At 46.2% G+C, this 20,511-nt stretch overlaps 2 protein-coding genes across 2 annotated transcripts; one reads left to right on the top strand and one right to left on the bottom strand.

Moving 5' to 3' along the window:
• Positions 1 to 107: 107 nt before the first annotated feature.
• Positions 108 to 4,425, bottom strand: GTPBP8 (GTP binding protein 8 (putative)). Its single transcript, XM_052793981.1, has 7 exons — positions 4,080 to 4,425; positions 3,570 to 3,668; positions 2,881 to 3,011; positions 2,432 to 2,531; positions 1,894 to 2,012; positions 1,334 to 1,460; positions 108 to 792 (listed from the first exon to the last, which is right to left on the bottom strand). The coding sequence occupies exons 1-6, from the start codon at positions 4,398 to 4,400 to the stop codon at positions 1,376 to 1,378; spliced, it is 855 nt and encodes a 284-aa protein (XP_052649941.1). The 5' UTR covers positions 4,401 to 4,425; the 3' UTR covers positions 108 to 792; positions 1,334 to 1,375.
• Positions 4,426 to 10,831: 6,406 nt separating this feature from the next.
• Positions 10,832 to 18,679, top strand: LOC128145023 (cell surface glycoprotein CD200 receptor 1-B-like). Its single transcript, XM_052794595.1, has 4 exons — positions 10,832 to 11,214; positions 12,425 to 12,733; positions 13,513 to 13,764; positions 14,565 to 18,679. Exons 1-4 carry the CDS (start codon positions 11,076 to 11,078, stop codon positions 14,771 to 14,773), a joined length of 909 nt encoding a protein of 302 aa, XP_052650555.1. The 5' UTR covers positions 10,832 to 11,075; the 3' UTR covers positions 14,774 to 18,679.
• The last annotated feature ends 1,832 nt before the right edge of the window (positions 18,680 to 20,511 follow it).

The raw sequence follows: 20,511 nt of genomic DNA, 5'->3' as shown, positions 1-20,511 counted from the left end.
ATTAGGGGTAAAATACTAGAGAATTACAGGTTTGATCTCTGCTAAGCTGTGGAAACTAGAGATCTGCATCTTTCTACTGCACCCCCCCCCCATATATACTGAAAACAGACCTCGCCTCATGTTTAATCTTAAGAGTTACAAAAAATTCCATAATGAAACAAAACACTAAAAATACCTCAGAGTGGTTCACAAAAGACCTGCCTTTTCTTGAGGTTTAAACACTTAATTTAAGTAACTTTTGACAACTGCATACACACATTTGACAATGTTAAGACATGACAAGACTGAGTGCTAGAGTTTGACATAGGCACTTAACAGCTTTGGGCTAAATTCTCTTTTAACAACTACTGCTATTGATGGCAGGCTTTTTTTTTTTTTTTCCCCCCTCTAATTCTGTGCCTTGTAATGAGCCAACTTCAGGTGCTCTTTAGCTGCTGCAGGACACAGTTCTGCCAGCTGTTGTTACAGTGCCCCTGACGAGTATGGGACATCAGTATTGTACTTCAGCTGCCAGGGTAGAACAGGATGCAGATAACAGACAGTGTGTCTCATCTCTATCTCTGGCAGTTCATCTGAGTGCAGCTGCAGAACTTCATGCTGGATCTAAAACAGGAGGTAGCTGCAGCACTGACTGATGATAAAGTGCAGAAGGAGAGAGTTCCCCTACATGCCAGTCTTTTGTTCCATGCCAACAGTAATCAAAAAGCAGATCCCATTAAAGATGTGTCCTTTCCTTCATCCACCTGGAACAGGGACAACTCGAGGTATGCAAGGCATGCTATCACGCTGCACCTATTGGACACACAATGCAGAAGAGTTACAAAAGGAAACTACACAAGAAGTCCCAAACACCTTCACAGACATCATGTCGGCTATGTCCACTCCAGATCGCCTTAGAGCAGGCAGATTGCACAGGTGCTAGTTTTTGGTCCCTGCTACATAAGCTGAGAGAAGTAAACCTCTGTGTATCATTCAATTCAACTGGGCAAGTATGGCTTGCTTAATGTTAGGGCTATAGTTTTTCTTTTCTAAACTAAATGCCTTTTTATTAATGAAATTACTAGACTATCTCTAGTATCCTAAATATAGCAGAGCTTAGGCACGCAGTGGTAGCTTTTTGAACATTTCTCTGGCTGGAGAGGAAATGCTGCATTAAGACTTAGCTTCTCTTTGGAGGTTCTCTTTGCTTTTTTCTCCTTAGCACAATCATGTAGGTTTTATAAAACAGTTTTATAATAACCTGGATTCATTCATAGTGCAAGCTTCCTGAATTAAATAAATTCTAGTACCTTGGGTTATTTACAACAAAAATCCAGACCTCTGGTTTTGGTACCTTTTGTTCTGGATGAGCTGAGCAGATCAGGAGTCAGTCTTCTCAGTTGGCATCTACAGTAGGCAGGTTTCCAGTAACATGGGCTACAAAACACCTTAGCAAGTGAACCCCTGAAAACTCCAGAGAACTGTGGAAACAAACATGTGGATGTTCAGTGCCAGATGCTGCTGTGTCTTGGAGTAATACAAGCAAATTCAGCCACTGGCTGTGTTAAGTAACATCTCCTGCAGTGCACTACAACCATCATACATTAAGCACTTCAGCTACATAATCAAGCAATTACAGCTTGCTACTGTTAACACAACTCCAAACAGAAGGGCAAAGCCCACTAGCATAGGGACTGCTGCCCCCCTCAGAGAAAGGCCAAAGTTGAAAACTGAACTCCACTCACTTGCAGAGGAAGGGGAAGAAGGAAAGGGGCATTTCCCCATCAGCAGCCCACCCTCCATCCTTGGGGCACAGAGAAGTGCCACCTCTAGAGCCGATGGACCGTTTCAGGTAGTTTGCCCTATTGAAATCATCACTTGAAAGGAAACGGCAGCAACAGAGAAGAGCTTTACCTGACCAGGAATAGCTGAGGAAAGCATCCCTGAGTTTTCTCCTTTACAAACTCCTGGATCTCCAGTACGTTCTTCAACAACGCTCCCCTGGAAGCTCGGTCAATTTTTGTTAACACCATCTGCATGGATCCAGAAAGGGAGGATTAAAAAAGGAAAAGATTATTTTGCTGCTAGCCTGGAACATCTGTAAGAGTCCTGAACCACCTTGCAAGGCAGGCTGAAAGCTCTGGGTCATATCTAGAGGGAAAAATTGTATAATACAGTTCACCAAAACACTTGTATAGCATGCATAAGGAGTGGACCTTTTCAAGCTCCTCAAGCTGAGCACTGGGAAAAAAGTGTCCATTTAATAAATCAAGCAAAAAATCCCTGAAATCCCCTTTGCCCCCCTCAACACATTTTAGGCCTATTTTATTAACAGTAAAGGGGGGGGGTTTACAACTTAGGTAGGACAACTTGCGTAAGCTCAGGTAGAGGGTACACACCTTTATAGATTATCTGTAGCTTATAACCAACACAAGAATGAAGCATTACCTACCACGTAAGGTATCCCAAACTCTTCCAGCATATCTACTGCAATATGATCTGTTTTCTGGAGTCCTACTACACCATCAACTAACAGAAAAGTCCTCTTCAAGCTGTCAGAAATACAAGCAACAGTAATCACCATTGTTATTTCATGCCTGCTCTGCTATTTCCAAATTCATAAGCAAGAACAAGTAACACGGGATCTGGGGATAGGAAGAGCCAAGAAAAGCTATACATGGAGCTGAGGGTCAGCCCGGAGCAGCACCTCAACCTGTTCTGCTCTTTTGATCTGACCAAGTGTGGTGACACCACAGAGTTTCCCAGGAAAACAACTTCAGAACTCATCAATACTACCACTGGAAGTAGCTACCTCTCCTACCTTTTTTCACCTGATTACATGACACTGTATATAGGTGTCTGGCTTTCATTGCTTTACGGAGGTACAGTTGAGTCCCTTACTTGTGCCGTTCCTGCAGATAGGCCTCCACCATCTCCACAAAGTCCTGTGGGGCACGGTAGCCGTATCCTGGCATATCCACCAGAATAAACTTCTTCCCTACTTTGAAGAAATTCATCTTCTTGGTGTGGCCCTGGGGAGAGCATTTTTTTTTTTTTTTTTTTTTTAAAAAGGGGGGGTCGGAGATGGAGGAAAGGGGGGGTTAAAAAGTTGCTTTAAGCAGTGGACTAGGAGATGGCCCACAAAATATCTCTGTATCATACCCTGCCTCCCCACCCTCCCACCCCCAGAAGGCTGCAAAAATGCTACTGTTGCTTTAAGCTGTCTAGTCTCCCACCCTTGTAGCAATCCTATGTGCCTCTGTCCTTTAAATAGACTAAAAATACCTTCACTGGTCTCTGTGCTTGGTTCTTCTCAAAGGGCTTTGCATCACGTCTGCTCAGCTTGTACCGCTCTTCTGTCTGGCACACGTGCCAGTCCTGGCCAAAGAGCTAAGGTGGGCTCCTTCCACCTCTTCCTTTGCCAGAGCAAGGCCTGCGCCAGCTGTGAGCCGGCAGCCACCATGGCCGGCATGCTCTCCTACCGCTTCAAGTTACCCAAGAGCTGGTTTCCTCCTGCCCTTCTCGGCCCTATCCTCTGGGTTGGCACCAGCTTCCGACCAAGAGGGAGGGAAGTTAAAAACATCACTTACCGGAGTTTTTGACACTCTGACCTCCACTTCTGGAGACAGCGAAAACAAGGCCCGGATTAAAGATGATTTCCCCACGTTGCTTCGGCCGATGAAGCACACCTGCGGCAGGAGAGGCAGAGAGAGCCTTTCTACAGCCGTCCGCCTCTGGGCAGGGGGTTCCCCTCCCGCTGCCGTCAGCCCTGGCCGGCCGTCAGCCTTTGGGGCCAGCGCCCGGGACAGCCACGGCCTGCTGTCCTGCACGCACCAGACTGCCGAGCCGTACAACGCGGGGCGCGACAACAATAAAACGATTTTTTTTTTTTTTTTTTTTTTTTAAAAGCAGCAATAAATGCACCGCGCGTCCTGCAGCACTCGGACACCACCGCCCCCAGAGCTACACGGGTGCCGCCAAGGCCCGTTGATCTCCCGCGGCTCAGGCCGGCCCCGGCGCCGGGAAGCCGCTCTCCCAGCACGGCCACGGGGCTGAAGGGCACGGCGGGGAGGCGGAGGGGGGGGCGGGCTCGCCCTGACCTCGGGCAGGGCCGGCGGCGGGGCATGGTCCATGCGGACGGCGGAGCTCACGTAGTCGATGGCGTGGTCGCGGCCGGACCTGAAGAGCGTCTCGGCGCGCTGCAGGGCGGCCAGGCCGGGCTGGAAGAGGCGGAACCGCGCCGTGTCGGCGCCGGGAGCCAGGGAGCGCGCCAGCTTCTCCAGCGGGAACACGACGCCGGTGCGGCGGCTCCGCTCCAGCCGCAGCACCTGGGACAGGGCGGCCAGCGCCGGCGGGGACCGTCCCGCCGCCCCGCCGCCCCAGCCCCGCGCCGCGCCGCCCGCCCGCGGCAGCAGCAGCATCACGGCACGGCGCGGCGCGGCCCGGCCCCGGAAGGCAGGCGGCGGGCGGGCGGAGCGGGGCCCGGCCCGGCCCCGGAAGGCCGGCGGCGGGCGCAGGGCGGAGCGCGGCCCGGCCCCGGCTGCCCCCGCGCGGCCAGGGCTTGCCAAAGGCCGGGAGTGCCCGTGGCCGGTGGGCGGGCTGGAAGGCTTTCATTGGTCTTCACGGGACCCCCTGGAGAGCGGCGGGTTTTCCCTAGCCTCGGCTCTTTGCTTTTCGTTCTTGCTCATCTCGGGTCCTTTATAGACTCGAGCCAAACCCAGGAACATCGCCGAGCTGCTCCGGGCTCTGTTTGGGGCAAAGCAGCAGCGGCCTTCAGCACCCTCAGTCTCCCTGCCGCGACGGTCGGTTCTCCAGGGGCTGTTCTGATGTTAGACCTTACGCCCAGGCAAGCCCGAGGGTCCTGGGGAACGCTGCTTCCTCTTTGAGGCAAGGGACCCATTTTTCTTCTGCAGTCACAGTCCTCTCTTTAAAGGTCTGTAAGCCTGGTCGGTTTAATCATTACGATGAATAGATTTAAGGCCAGGAAGGACCGTTAGAAGATAACACAGGCTATATCCTACTTTCCCTGTCTTGAGCTCAGTTACAAAGCTATGGGGAGGGAACTTCTATCCCCTAAGAAAAGGCCAGCCAGCAACCTACACATTTCTCAGAGATACCTTCAAATCTTTTGTAATAAGACAAGCTTCTACTGAAATCCATAAGTTTTTCTCAAATTTATGATCAGTGAAAGCAGTTACTGGTGAGAGTTAGGCTAATGGTGTAAACCTAGGGGAAAAAAACCTGCATTCTACCTTAGTCCTGCAAATTAAGTCCTCTGAAAATCTGCTTTGGCTCACAGCAAGACAGAGCTCAAATGCACATAGCTCAAGACAGACCACAATCACTGGCTGCTAGGTGCATACTTAGAAGAGTGCTCCCAAATAAATCTACAAATGACCTTTATTTGGTTCCAAACCAGTTTGAAATGTACAGAGCAGGCCCCTCTCCTGTCACCCCCAGAGGTGCAAATAACCACAGGTACCTGCAGAGAAATAAAGCAGAACAATAAACCGTTCAAGAACTACTTCAGGAACACTGCTAATTTTTTTTTTATTATGTGGTAATGCAGCAACCTAATTTCATTGAACTCTGTGGTGAATCTAGCAACAGAAAAACCACACTGGCCAGAGGTTATGCTTGTAACCACTCCAGTTGGCCGGTTTCCACATTTTTATGCCAAACCGTGACACGCAAAACAGAGCAAATGCTCTTAGGTATTTTCACCTCGGCATCCCTTGCAGCTCACTGCTGCTGGCAGCAGACTTGCCTGCTCGCAATTACATTAGTTACCCTTACCAAGCACATGTTCTCCAGCACATTGCTCCCAGAACAGCCGGCCAGAGACAGGAGGGAAGGTGGCAGAGAAACCAACTGGCCTGTTTAACAGTATATCTGCAGGTGTGATGATGTGAACAGAGGTGCCCAGCTCACAGGCTAGTGCCCTAACCATTAATTAAGTCTCCCTTTTTAATGTGCCTACACAGGCAACAGGAACAAATTAAAATGGCACAGAACCTTCTGAATACTTCTGATTTTAGCAAAGGGCTGGATCAACAGGAGCATCCAGTAGACCCACATCTAAAACCTGGAGATCAGACCTGTGCATTTCAGTGGAAGGTGGTTTGGTTTTTTTTCCTGGACTAAACTGCAATCTAGGTTCTCTGTGGACAGACCATATGGAGACTGGACGAGGCAGGTTACTGTGGACAGAGCTGGTGAAATACCAGCATTTAAGACTGCCTTGTATCTCCCCTGAAAGACTCTACTTTCTATTCCACATTTTATTGCCAAACATTAGGCATTTGGACTAAAATTGCCTATGGCTCATGTCTGTGGCAGCAGATGTCTCTTTCTGGTTGCAGGTTATGTAGCTCAGATATTAGGGAATGACTACAAAAGTAATTTGGTCCACATTAAAAACTCTGACAGTCATTCCTCTGGAGTATGAAAGAGGGATCTACAACCATTGACACTGGCCTAAATCCCAAAGAATGGTGTGGAGCTAGTAGGAAGTAGTGACATCAGTTGTCTTGTCTGGTCAGATCTTGTCTTTCACAGCATCGTGCAACAGGCCAAACCATCATTCATTTCAGATACCTCTCAAAGAAGAGTAGCTGCAAGACCAGCTGGAGGTGGAATTCTGGGAGAGCAGTAAGAGCTCCTTGTGCATTTGGGGCAGTGAGTTTGGGTCCCATGAGCCAAAGCCAACTGGGCTTTTGAGCTTCATTTCCAGGAAGAGGAACTGAGACCAAATATTGTCACCAGGAAGCATGCCAGAAAGGACAGAGCACATGCACCAACCTTTCTGCTTTTTTGTGACACAGCACTACTGACTGTGTCCAAATCTGTGCTCTCTCCTAAAATACAGCCTATGTTCGTTCCACTTGGAAGGTGGTTTAGGAACTAAAGTTAGTAGGATAGACAGTTTTAAAGGCAGAATTACGTGTATAAAGCACAAAGCAGCTCTGCATTTTCCTCTATGCAAACTATTCTATTTAGCGGGGGGCGGGGAGAAGTGTCTCTTTCCTCCAGAAGGAATTCAAAGCCAGAAACCTCTTAAGGGCTGGACATTCAAAGACAAAAAAAAATTTCAAAGTAAAAAAAAATAATACTAATTAGTGGGAAAGTTTTTGAAAAGTTCTTGAGTAAAGTAATGGAAGAGAGAGGCATCATTGTTCATGTGACAGCAAACACTTCTAGTCCTAGCTGAAGAGTAGTTTCCACTGGCTCCACAGAACTGAAATTCTCGTTTTGATATTCATCTCAAATTTGATGAATCTCTTCCATTCGTACCTGGTCTGACCTCTGCTGCAGAGTTTGGTTTTGACTTCGGCCTTTGAGGAGAGGCAAAGAGCAGAAGACACTCCATCCATTTTCTCAGAGTTGGCCTTGGTCATTAGCACAAGAATCAGTGCTGTGAATACGCAGAAGAGGAGGAAATTCTGTGTCTTAAGGGTGTTGAATCTGTTAGAAACCCCTTGAATCTGGGCTGAAAAAATAGTAGTGCCAATAACACTGGTGAACATGCTGACAAATGGAAAGGCTCCCCGTGATCGGTCCAGGTGGGATGGAGAACCACATAATCAAGAACTGATTTGAGATAAACTTTTGTTTCCTTAATGCCGGTTGCTATGGCCATGACCAGGACCATGGTAGCAGCAGGTAAATCTTGAAATAAAGGAATTGGTGAAGAAGGAGGACAATGTCATGTGTTTCCTCCCAGTCTTGCTGTGCCTCATGTCATACAGTGATTTTATTGCAGAGACATTCAGAATATCAGACAAAGCTATGTGAGGACACTTGTGTACTCCACATCCTTAACCAGGTTTATCAGCAGAGCTCCTGCCTTCATACAATTCATATCTGTGCTAAAACAGTTCAGTGGCTTGAAAAAAAAGCCTCAAACTATATCAATCGTGCTAAAAATTTCCAAGCAAAGTACCAGCTTCTGCAAGAACCTAGTGTTGCATGGCTGAGATCCCACAAATTATCTTTGTTTTGTTTATAATAATCATCAAGAAATGTAATCTTATTAACTCACCAGTTTGAGATTGCCCCCTTTTAGCATACCTTAGTTTTTGTGGGCATAGCATCCAAAGGCTGTCATGCGACATAATTCAGGGGTACTGGTGGCTCACGTAGCCCACAGTTCTGAGTTTTATGTTGTAAGAGCTGGTGGGGATGGTCTCATTCTGTCCTTGCAGATCTACAACATGTTTGCTCAGATTACAATATTCTCTAATGATCTGGCCCAAAAGTATTTCTGATGCAGGCAAAGTATTTGTGTGATCATTTATAAATCCAGCAATAGCGTCAGCAAATGCCTTTCTCTCCACTCCCAAAAGGAAATGCCCTAGTTCAAGAATTAAAACTGCTCCATTTAGAAGTTAACCAAAACTTACCACATCAATACTAGAAAGCAACAAAGAACATCCCTAAAAATAAAATGAAGTGCTTTCTTTTGAACGGGATACAGGTGATCATTGGGAAAAGAAAAAAAAAAAAGGTGGTGGGGGGGTGAGCGTTGTTGCTTGCTTTGACCACGAGATGGAGAGGAAAGCGCAGCTGGAGCCTGGACCCTGACAAAAGCCCTCACACAGGGACTGCACAGCAGCAGCAGCATGAAGCCAACGTTTGCAAAGCCGTGCTCTCCCGGGGGCTGAGCCATAAATAACCATTGAGCAATTACTTAGCAGCATGCTCTGAAACACCCACGAGGGTAGCTAAAACCAGCGTCTGGTACATCGGTAACTGGGGGGGAAGGGGGAGGGGAGGATAAGGCCCTCTGCTAGAGGTATGATGTACATACAGAGCCTTTTACAAGGGCTCTTGCAGAATGGCTAAAAAAAAGGCAGGTAGCAAGTGAGAAATGACACAAAGGAAACAGGATATCATGCAGTCGTTCATGGCACTCTACCGCTTCAAGTAAAACAGGGTCTCAAAACACAGAAGTCTTCTGAGCTGAGGAGGAAAAAATCTAACACTGAAGGACACTTAAAAACAGCTCCAGGGCTGTGCTGGAGGTTGACGCAGAACATCCAGGTCCAACAGCTCAGCTGTTTGGATCAGCTGCCTGGGGCACAACAGCGGTGCTCTTGCCACAATATCACCATGCTGTCCAGATCCAGCTCTAGTATCAGACTGAGAGTTTGAGCTTCCAAAAATAAAAACACCCATCAACCGTCCCCCTGCCAAATCGCCCATATACAGCCTTTCCACTCTTCATAGTCCTGCAGTAAGTTGCTATGCTGTGGCCAGACCATAACCCAAAGACTCAAACCCCAAAAGGCTAAGTAAAGAAATACAAACATGATTTTCAGACATCATTTCACTATCAGAGAGCAAGCGGAATCTTTAGCAAAAAAAAAAAACCAAACCCAAAACATGAGGCCTCACCCCAAAGATAACTGGACTAGGTTGCATCACATGCTGTAGGGAATTATCCCTTTCCATTTATCAGGAGTTTTCCTGTCTTAGTTTCTAAAATGACCCTAGATTCTTCCAGGTGCCTGGCTGCATTGCTGCCAATTAAACCCCAAGTAATTAGGACCCTGAAAGCTTCTGATTTTCATTACTTGGACCATTATTTCTTGCTGCGTCTGCCATTTAGTGCTGAGCTACGTCACCCACAGATTCTATGGCTGAAACTATGGTATGTCTCGTGCTCCAGGGATCTAAATGTGATCTTTGCATCTTGGACCTGCCTCTAAACATGAGAAATGGTTGTTGCACTGAACTGCCAAGCCACACAGCACTGAAGCAGAAGCTGCATTGACCAAGGTGCAGCTAGCTGTCTGAAATTGTTTGACAAAGTGACTTTCAGAAAGTGTAATTGCAGCAACAACAGCCAGCAGAGATGAAGATTCATTATATTGCTGCCGTTGGCTTTTCTGAATATACGAACTGTGAACACAGGTTGCCTGACTTTCTTTTTGAACTTACCCAGCTTTTCCTTTGAGTCACTAATGGGTGCTATGCCTCTTCTCAGTTAAATGGCACCCACTATTTGGCAGGAGGAGGAAGAGACACGGTTGCCTGCGGACCAGTGATTCCCTCCATTTGTGGATGCCTTGCATCTATTTGACCACAGAACTGAAGCCCTTCCAGGCACCTTTTGGCACAGCCATGGAAACACATAAATCTGCTGTGACAGTAGTTGTGGGGGGAGAGTTCTGTTCTTAGAACAGGCAAATAGTCACCAATTCATTTCAGCTTGGTGGCTTCAAAGTTTGGGGAGGCTAACATTTTTCTGATAAAATTAAATTCAGTGCATTAATTTCCAGGGAGGTTCATCTTATATCTAGGGAAGCTGTCTTTGCTGGTATAAGACAGCAGTCTTAATCACATGAGAAGACGGACAGTAGTAGCTTGGGGAAAGGTCTTTAAGGACCTTGTAAAAATTAAGGGACTCTTCTGTTTCTAAACAAAATCCTGCAGCTCACCACTGGAACAACCTTCAGTCTTCACTTGTGTATATATGGGGGGCATATAGTACCAGAAGAGTTTAAAAAACAAACAAAAAAGTGGTGCAAAAAAAAAAAGCCACCTTCGCCTAACTGTCTGTAGATGTACTATTATCAGAGAAACAGAGCTGTAACATAAATGTACAATGTACCTATCTACCTTCCCTCCCTGTAGGGGAGAAGTGATTGCCAGTGCCTTTTAGAGAAAAGGTCTTAGGCTGTTAGTTATGTGGGGAAGGATAGAGTGGGGAGGAAGAGGAATTTTAAGAGATTTTTTTGAATATGTTGAGCATCCTTTAAGTGGTAAACTAAGAATATCCTTCCCCCAATTCCCAATGATAAAATTCTTATTGCAAGATCAGAACCAGACATGAAAAATCACACTGCTTAGACTTTGTGCAAGTTCTGCCGCAGAGTTTGTCTTCCCACGGTAACACTATGCAGAAGGCCAATGGTCAGAAACCAAATACCAATACCATTTCCTCTCTGTTCACCAATTCTCAGCACAGGAAGCTTTGTGCTAGGAGAACAGGTGCTAGAAGAAGAACAACGACCTCTTTGTAGCTGCACTGCAGGGCTCCCAGGAGCACAGAAAGAGCAGTGACTCTGGCTGCTGAGGATCACTGGCAGGGGATGACACGGAGCTCACAGCAAGCTGGATGGTGCAAGAAACCCACATCACCCACAAATGCAAGAGCTACTTTGAAAGTTGTCAGGAAGACCATGTACACCATCGTTCTGCTCAACATCACTGCAGTCACAGGAGCTACAGGTACTTCTGAGTACCAACTCTTTGTTAAGGGCAGAGAAGGAAAAGACAATGTATCAGAGTGACGTTTACTCGGTTCTTCTTTGGGACAGAAAAAAATCTAGGGGAAGGGATCTTTACAAATTGCTGAAAGGACTTTTTGATGGAAAACTAATAACCTGCAAATCAGAACATTACTAGCTGCAACTGTATCTTTTCCGTTGTCAACCAATAAGATGTTGAACTTGGGCTTTTCAATGACTTGATGAAAACTGGTAATGATTTTCTTGGAGTATGATACTTTTTGTGATAATTAACAGATTTATTAAACATGTTTGATGGGAGGTTTTCTAATCAGTCTGAGCACCCCATCAAGCCGTACTCTCAGGTGTCAGTGACTTGTCCTGACATATAAAGTATACTGGGATTTTACGACACTCGATTCAGTTGGAAGTTTTAATAAGACTTAATGGGAAGGTTCTTTCCCCTTTCCAAACTCAGTTAAACACTTAGAAAAGCTAATTCCAAAAATGCAGGATCTGAAAATGCAGCTATAATCCTTCTCTTCCCTACTCTACATTAATTATGCAAATTGTTGTTTGTTTTTCTTGTTTGTTTTTGTTAGGACAGGTGAGGCAGGTCACAAGGTAGTGATCTTGAATCTACCAGGGATCTCTGCATCTAACAGCAAACAGGAATGTGTTTTCTTTCCAGATAAATGTCGTACTCTACTATTTCATCTGCCACCACTATAATCAGGGAAATTGGTTCATCTAAGCTTTGGAGTGGCAGGGCAGAAATTGCCACCTGATTAGGAGGGCTGCTTATATCCAGCACAAAAGTGGGGCGAATGTCTGCAAACATTCATTTTTCTGCTGTACTGGGCAGTGATACTGAGGGAAAAGCAACCTGAGAGATCTCCCCATACAGATGGGCTCTGCAGCTCATTCAGACTCTGCTTCCCAGTCATGCTATTTATCCAGTGTCCTAGGGAGAGGACCTCACAGAGGGAGGGAGTGAAAACAAGGACCAATGTATGCAAATGCATCCACGAATCTGGAGATCTGTTCCCACCTAAGAAGAGAGACACAGCTCTTGGGCTGCCACAGACAGGGCTTCACGCTGGCATGTAACAGTGCAGACATTTCTCTGTGAAGCACAGACCAGAACTCCAAGGCTATGAGTGACATCCCTGGGCACCTTCTGACATATCCTTCTTCTTTCTCTCCTTCAGGGAACAACAGAGTGTCAGCGACAGTAGGTAACAGCTGTGTGCTCACCTGCCCTCCCAAATCAAATATAACTACGGTAACATGGAAAATAAGCCCCAAGGTTGGAGGCCTCTGCACCTTGGGCTACAGGGCTGATCAGAACAAGACAGACAGAACAAACTGCAGTGACAGCATCAACTGGAAATTCAGACCAGATCGGGACCCTGCCCTTGAGATATGGCTAGTAGGAATAGACCATGAGGGAAACTACGCCTGCGAAGTAGTAGCAACAGAAGGGAATTTCCACAAGACGTACGACCTGACCGTGCTAGGTAAGGGACTCCTTCCTCATTTTACAGCTCTCCAAAGGACCACATGTGGGCTTGGACATACAAAGCTCCTCACCCCATGCACCGGAGGAAGTATGCAGAAAGAAGAGGAGCTTTCTTGCTGGGATAAACTGTCATGCATTTCATTGATAGTAGCTCCATTTCTCCCTTCTCCCTTCTCCTTATTTCCCAAAACTCTTCTCCCTTCTGCTGCCCCCTTTTCCACTGTCTAGTTAGAAACAACAGGTGTGAAGCAATTTCCAATATACCAACAGAGGATTCTGCATATGCTTCCGGTTATCCTGTAGAATCAATCATTAATACCCTAATTTAAGAGAACTAAAGCATGTGAGAGTAACACTTCCAAGTGCTGAGATACTCTATCAAATATGGGATGTTCTTATCCAGACAGTAGGAATGGACCCATTTCCTCTTACGCTGGCATTCCAATACATTTTAAACCATGTGTGTGATGGTTGCTTAGGACAAAAGTCTAATTCAGCCCTGTATTTGGGATAATTCCCTACTGCCATCTCCAGGGAAACCTCCTCTAATGGTACACGGCTGTGGTAACTCACCTGAATGGGGGAGAGTTGTCCAAAAGGAAAAAAGAGGCACAATCTTTGTCTCTTGTGCCTCTCGCCCATGCCGCTGTAACGGGACGGCACCTCCAACCTCACTCTCCTCTTTTCACTGTGTTCATTCTGGGTAGAGAACAAAAACATCCTATCCCAACGGTGGCCAACTAACTCCATGCACCTCCCCTTCCTGATGCTTTGCAGTGCCCCCAAGGCTGACCATGTACTGTGATGACCACGGGAACCCCGTGTGCAAGGCAACGGCAGGGAAGCCGGCTGCCCAGATCTTGTGGGTCCTAGAGAGCAACTCCACCCCCAAGGAAGAAGGCCATGACAACGGGACAGTGACTGTTCTCAGCACGTTCACAGCATACAGCAACAACGTGACTAATACAACCTGCATTGTGTCCCACCCAGCTGGGAACCAGAGCATGACCATAGCCTGTCATCCCCCAGGTACGCTTCCCTTTGTGTGTTCGGTGTTCAAAACCCCATTCAGCCCTCTGTTCATGTACTAAGACAAACATCAGTAGCATTGGCAGGATTGCAGCAGGAACTGTGCAGCTGAGCTGAAGTTTCCAGTGGGAAATTTGTCAGGAGGGGGAAGGATAAACGAAAGTGCTGTCAGAACTGTAAAGCCCTTTGTGAAATTCTAGGAAAGGTGATGGATGTAGTGGTCTTCCATTCCAACAACAGGGGGGAATGGAAAGGCAGGATTATTCAGAAGTTCATGACACACAAAGATGTCAATTGTATGATCACTCAGATCTATGTATTGTAATCCAGTGGTACCATTACGTCTTGCTCGTTGTGGGATTACAGGTATATTGTGACAGGAAGACTGAAAGCCAACTTATAGCTTCCAAAGAGTGGCTGGTAGGTGAAGGCTTTAGGTGGTGAAGTTGAAAACATAACTGGGAAGTTGTGTGCAACCGTATGTACTTCACCAAAGTACTCAGCTGGAAGAGAATCAGAGCTGAAATTTGATGGGATGCATGTGCAAGGCCTGCAGCTGGACTATGGCAAGTGGTGAGGAGGAGGATCTAATTAGTGCCCATACAGCAAAAGACAAGGTTCCTCCATCAAGGGCACAGGGGGATGTTGTTTAGTCCTAGTTCTGTGCCCGGCACTGTATTCCAGCTAACTTAGCTCATCCTCCAAAGTACAGCACAAAGAGAGCATTGTCTAGAAGATGCCATCTAGAGGCACAGGGTAAACAGTCTGCGAGATACCTAGAAGAACAACTGTTTCTCTAGATAGTACATGGCTTCTCCACTGTGTCATCAGCCTTGCTAGTCTCCTGGGCCTCCTCTTCCTGCTTGCTGTACTTCATCTCTGCACCTTCTGTGATAGCAGGTATGTATGGGACATGATACACACAAACCCCTTTGGCCAGTCCTGGGGAAGTTTGGAAGGGCTTCTGATACTAATTCATGTCATGTGTGGTCACCTCAGTCTGTCATGAACACACCAGTTCAGCACATGTTCATGGAGGTTTGTCCGAGGTCTATAACACCACAGCTGGGGCAGAGGGGGAGGGAGTCCATACATGAGTGTTAGAGACCTTCCTGCTGCCATACTTCTTTCAGAAGCAAAATTACAAAGGGAATGGTTAGTTTTTTCCACCCAGTTGAGGGATACGAACAAAGATTGCCAGGCTATGAAGATTAAAGAGGCAGCAAAATATCTTTCTGAGCTTGGAGCCAGACTTTTGGTGCATTTTGTCCTACTCAAAGGAAGCCAGGGAAGGCAGGGCCAATGTAGAAATGCAGGAAGTATTGCATGAGAGCAGAACAGGTCTGCCGTTGTAACTGCTCAGGAGTTCTGGCGGCAGTCTGGCAGCTTGGCCGATTACTCTATCTGAGCTAGCCTCTCTGTCACAAGGTGCAATTGCTGCCCAGAATTACAGTACAAACACCACAGAGGCAGAACTAACGACTGTGTTCAAGTCACTTGAGCTCCACGCTTTGCCGGGGCTGTTGGCAGCTCTCTGTTTGGTGCCGCCTGGAGCACGGCCAGCTCTGGTCATGCTCATGTGAGATCACAGATATAAAGCCTTACATTCTTTTGTTTCTCTACCAAATAAAGGGGAGGAATTCTGTTCTTACATTCCTAGAGCCCCAAATTGCATTCCCAAACAGCCTTGTCCTCGCACTTACAGTATTGGTGTCTTGTTTCCTAGAACAATGAGAAGCCAGTATAAGCCAAGGAATCTTCCATCTGCAGAGCTGTCTGGGCCTAATTCTAACTCAGCACCTGAGCAGAGATGAAAGAAACTCCCAGTATGCCTCAGTCAGCAATGTGACATGCAGCAGGGACTTACCAGTACCAAAGCGTTCAGGAGAAAGAAGCAAATACCTGCAATGCAGCTGGTGTAACTGTGCAGAAACATGGCATGCAGGGCAGATCCTACCTGAGCCTTGTCAGCTCTGTCTTCCATCATCTCTCTAGTGCAACTATAGATGCTCTTACTACTCATGCAAGCATCAATTTTTTTTTTATAAAACCACATCTAACATATATGCAATAGGAAATTCATGTTGTATAAAATGAGGTCACTCCATTTCAAATACATTGTATTCTAGTATTTAAGTATCATGTCTTATAGGATAAAATAAATCAGAAGAAATTTTCTTGCATACTAATGAGCAGCAACCTTCTCGGGATAATCACACAGGACTGAAGCTAAATTTGAGCAACTCTCATTTTCACTATAAGAATTTTGAAGTGTTTCACCAACAGCTAGAAAAAAGGGAGAGAGAGAGAATGCTTGAGCTTGAGTAGTTATGGCTACATGAAGCACAGAAATTCTTACAATCTTGAGATCTAAGCCTCACACTCATTTACCTCTTTGCATAATCCAGAGAGCTGCAGCCCACAGAACACACAGCTCTCTAGTATTAATTTCTTTAAATTACATCTTTAAAAACATCTTACTGGTCCTATCACAAGGGACCCCTTGAGTTTAATCTTTCATTCGATGACATACTGCCACTACTAAGCCTCTAAACATAGCTGTGCCTCTTCACTATTTCTTAACTTCTATTCTGAATAGACATGACTAGAGCTGAATATTACTATGCAGCCAAAACTTCAAAGGAAATGCAGGTATTTCAGACCCGCCTCACTCCTCCGTGCTCAGCAGAAATCCACGGCTTGTTGTTACTGTACAGAAGACTCTATTTCAAACTATAATATGTCTGGAGACCTTTTCCACTTGCTACAGCCATTCAATTTCCTAAATCTCTGCAATGAGATGTTAATGATATTCCTGTGAGATGTCAGCTTACCTAAGGGCAGAAGTGGGAAGGTACTGCAGGAGCATCTTTGCTAAGCATGCTACCCTGTGTTTGTGCATCTCACGTGCCCGGGTTACAGAGCTCTTAGGCCTTTCTATGCTCTTCACAACCCTTCCAATCCCAGACTAAGTCTTTTTATTTTTCCTTCTTCTTTTTTTGCCATAGCTATTCAAGCATTTAATTTTGGGGTGTATCAGTTGCAGATCTCTAGCTCTCAGGCAGCAAGCTGGGCTTAGAATTGGGGCATTAATATGTTAAAGAGAAGGTAAAACACCGAAGGCAAGGTACTAAACTCCTCTGGGCTTTGGGGACTCTTTAAGAAGGGCAAGACTGCACAAGTGTCCACAAATCTCAGCTGTTCTGAAGGCATCAGTGAATCTCAGCCAGATTTATTAGCTTTGTTGTAGTGCCTTGCACACACAGACCAGGTTTAAGACTGATAAGATAGGGCAATTGCCCAGATCCCCAGGCCAAAAGAATACCTAAGGCTCAGTTAGATAGCATTACAAGTGCAGGGAAGAGGAGAGGGTAGAGAACAGGGAACTCCACAGCTTCCACAAAGCCGGAACACGATCCTGATCTTTGTTGTTCGTTCATTGCTTCTACCCATGACCGACCACATCTCAAGCTTTATGAGCCTTATTTCACATCTGAACCAGCTACTGAAGGAGCCAGGGCCAAACCTCACCTAAACTTCAGTAATAAAAAAATTAAGCTTTTCAGTCTCAGCACACTAACATATAGAATAGTTACCTAGCTTTATACAGAAAAGGAAATGCCGTGTCACTGCACTCCCCCGTGCAGCTTTTCTACCACTACTTTGCTGCCCGTCACCCTTTCCTGGTGCAACAGATAAACTGGTGTAAATCACTGCCTGGGGCCATTTCTGCAGAATGGCACCTGCAGGATGCAGACAATGATTCTGCTGGCACAGCACCATGAAACTGTTCCTTTCACGTTTACAAACACAGGCCCATTCCATCCATCTGTTGTCACATATGGCTGTTTGGTCGCAACAGAATCTGAACTCTGCAGAGCTGACACACAATGCGAATGAACTCAGAGACAAGAGCTAGAGGAATAAACAATTCAGAGGCTCACAAAATTACTGCTAATTCTTTGTGGTAACCTAACCGCTTTATCAAAAGGCCAGCAAGCAGAAAACCACACTGACTTTAGTTGATATTTGTAGCTATCCTAGTAACTGAATTTCCACAGTGCGCATCACCTGACCGCACGCAGATTATACTCAGCTAAATCTCATCTCTGCAGCAGCTAAGCAAGCGTTGAGCACCTACACATACAAACCTACATGCAAACACACAGCTTCTCCACCAGCAGTCTCATTTTGTGTTAAGACCATCTGCAAAGCTGCGAATCTGCTTGGCTCTTACTAAGTATATTACAGACAAAGGAAGTACACAGAGAAGACTCATCTTCTTTTCCTCTCTTCACAAACTGCAGGGCAAGAAAATTTCAGAGATACCAACAAGGTCATGCCGTAGGTTAGCAACAGCCCACCAGTGTCGGTGGTATTCAGGACGTGTGCTTGTTGAGCTCTACTTGCTACGTGTCTTTTCTCTAGATTGGTCAGGTCTCCAGGAGAGAGGAAAATATCTCACATCCTTTGTTGCAGTTTCCATTCAAATGGCTCAGTCTCTCTACCCTCCATCAGGGATAAAAGAAATCAAACTCACACACCAGAGTCCACAGGGTTCTGTAACCAGCCTTGCCCCTACTCCTTGGTCTATTTACTCCCAAATCCTTCTGCAGGAGGGAGGATAAAGCAACCTAAGCTTTCTACAGTCAGAGTTTCAGTCCAGTCTCCTAGGCAACTACCGGAGCAACTAAGAACATTTCTTCCTTTCTCTCACTGGACACTCTTCTTATTGGCCTGTTCACCACATGATAACAACAGATTTGATTTCAATGTGCTAGATTGAGCTCAGAGCTGTTTAGGTATTAATTGGCAGGCTTCTGTGTTTGCCATGAGGCTTGCTTGCCTTACTGTATATTAGAGTCCAGTGCTCATTAGTGGTTGCTTTTGTTGCTTGCTGTACTGCTTATCATCTTGCACTGCTGTGCCTGGGAATATTTTGATAACGGCAACGACCATGTGCCTGGGCTGGCAGATGGCCAGGGCATCGCTGCTGTTTCTGTGCTGCTGTATGGACAGGCTGGAACCCTGGTGTGAACTTGAGTTGAAGGGACTGTGACCTGTGGATGAGTCCACGTGGGAGCAGCACACCCTGAAGTGTCCGTGGCTGTGCATAAGTCCATGCCAGAGCAGGTATACCTCAAAGCATCTGTGGCTGTTATGTCCATGCCACAGCAGGTATACCTCTGAAGGGACTGTGGCCCAAGGATGAGTCCACGCTGGAGGAGGTACACCTTGAAGCATCTGTGGCTGTGGATAAGTCCATGCTGCAGCAGGTACATCTTGAAGTATCAGTGGCTGTGCATGAGGCCATGCTGGAAAACCTGGATGTGTCTGTGGTTGTGGATAAGTCCACACCACAGCAGGTTTACCCCTGAAGAGGCTGTGGCTCATAGATAAGCCTCCACTTGGAGCAGGTACAACCCCAAGGGACTGCAGTCCATGGACAAGTCCAAGCCAGAACAGGGTAATGGGACAGAGTTCATCACAGTGTTAAACCCTATGGTCTGGTCCAAAGAGACCAGGGGTGGAGACTGTAATGGATTTACCTTTAAATTGTTCTAATCAATGTTTTGAGTTGCATGTTAAGGAAGTACTATAGCAGGAACTACCCAAACCAATGGAGGACAAGCCTTACAAGAAGCAGAGCAAGTGCAGCTGTGACCCGACCTGAGCCGGCTTTGGTGCCCAATAACTCCATGCAACACATCACCTCTCCTGTCCTGACTGACCACCATAACAGATGGAGCCCAAAGTCATGGACTAAATGAACTCAATGGCCATTTTATGGACGTTTATGGACATTTTACAGAGGGGTGGTCAACAAGCTAAGGGAATGACATCTGTGTGTGTATATATCAAAGGATGGGAAGAGGGGTGGTGGTTAATGAGGATGTATTAGATAGTGTGTGACCTGAGCATGACATAAATGGTAGAGAATAAGGGGTGGAGAATGTGCTGGTTTAGGCTGGGGTAGAGTTAATTTTCTTTGTAGTAGCTGGTATGGGGCTATGTTTTCGATTTGTGCTGAAAACACTGTTGATAACACAGTGATGTTTTAGTTATTGTTGAGCAGTGCTTACACAGCACCAAGGCCTTTTTTGTTTCTCACCCTGCCCCACCAATGAGTAGGCTGGGGGTGCATCAGAAGTTGAGAGGAGACACAGCTGGGACAGCTGACCCCAACTGACCAAAGGGATATCCCATACCATATGATGTCATGCTCAGCAATAAGAGCTGGGGAAGAAGGAAGGGAGGGATGTTCAGAGTTATGGCATTTGACTTCCCAGCCAACCATTATGTGTGATGGAGCCCTGCTTTCCTGGAGATGGCTGAACACCTGCTTGCCATGGGAATTAACAAATTAATTTCTTATTTTGCTTTGCTTATACATGCATCTTTTGCTTTACCTATTAAACTCTCTTTATCTCAACTCATGAATTTTCTCACTTTTACCCTTCTGATTCTCTCCCCATCCCACCGGGGGGGGGGGGGGGGGGGAGCAAGCAAGCAGCTGGGGGGGCTTAGTTGCTGGCCAGGGTTAAAACATGACGGCAGGAAAAGATTGCTTGCCTTTTTACAGGATTTTTGTTTTTAAATATACCAGTTTTAAACTATTGTTCTCCTCCTCAAAGAAAAAAAAATTACCAACCCTTAATAGGGTGAAAAAGTTTTAATGAATTCAGAGACTGCACTATCTTTTCTCCCCTCCTCTCCACCCCTAAATAAGAACTTTGTGGTCTGATT

Source organism: Harpia harpyja, chromosome 8 (assembly GCF_026419915.1).
Source record: "Harpia harpyja isolate bHarHar1 chromosome 8, bHarHar1 primary haplotype, whole genome shotgun sequence".
Classification (NCBI taxonomy): domain Eukaryota; kingdom Metazoa; phylum Chordata; class Aves; order Accipitriformes; family Accipitridae; genus Harpia; species Harpia harpyja.
Note: the sequence above shows the minus strand (reverse complement) of the source record. Positions and strands in the feature narration are given on the sequence as shown.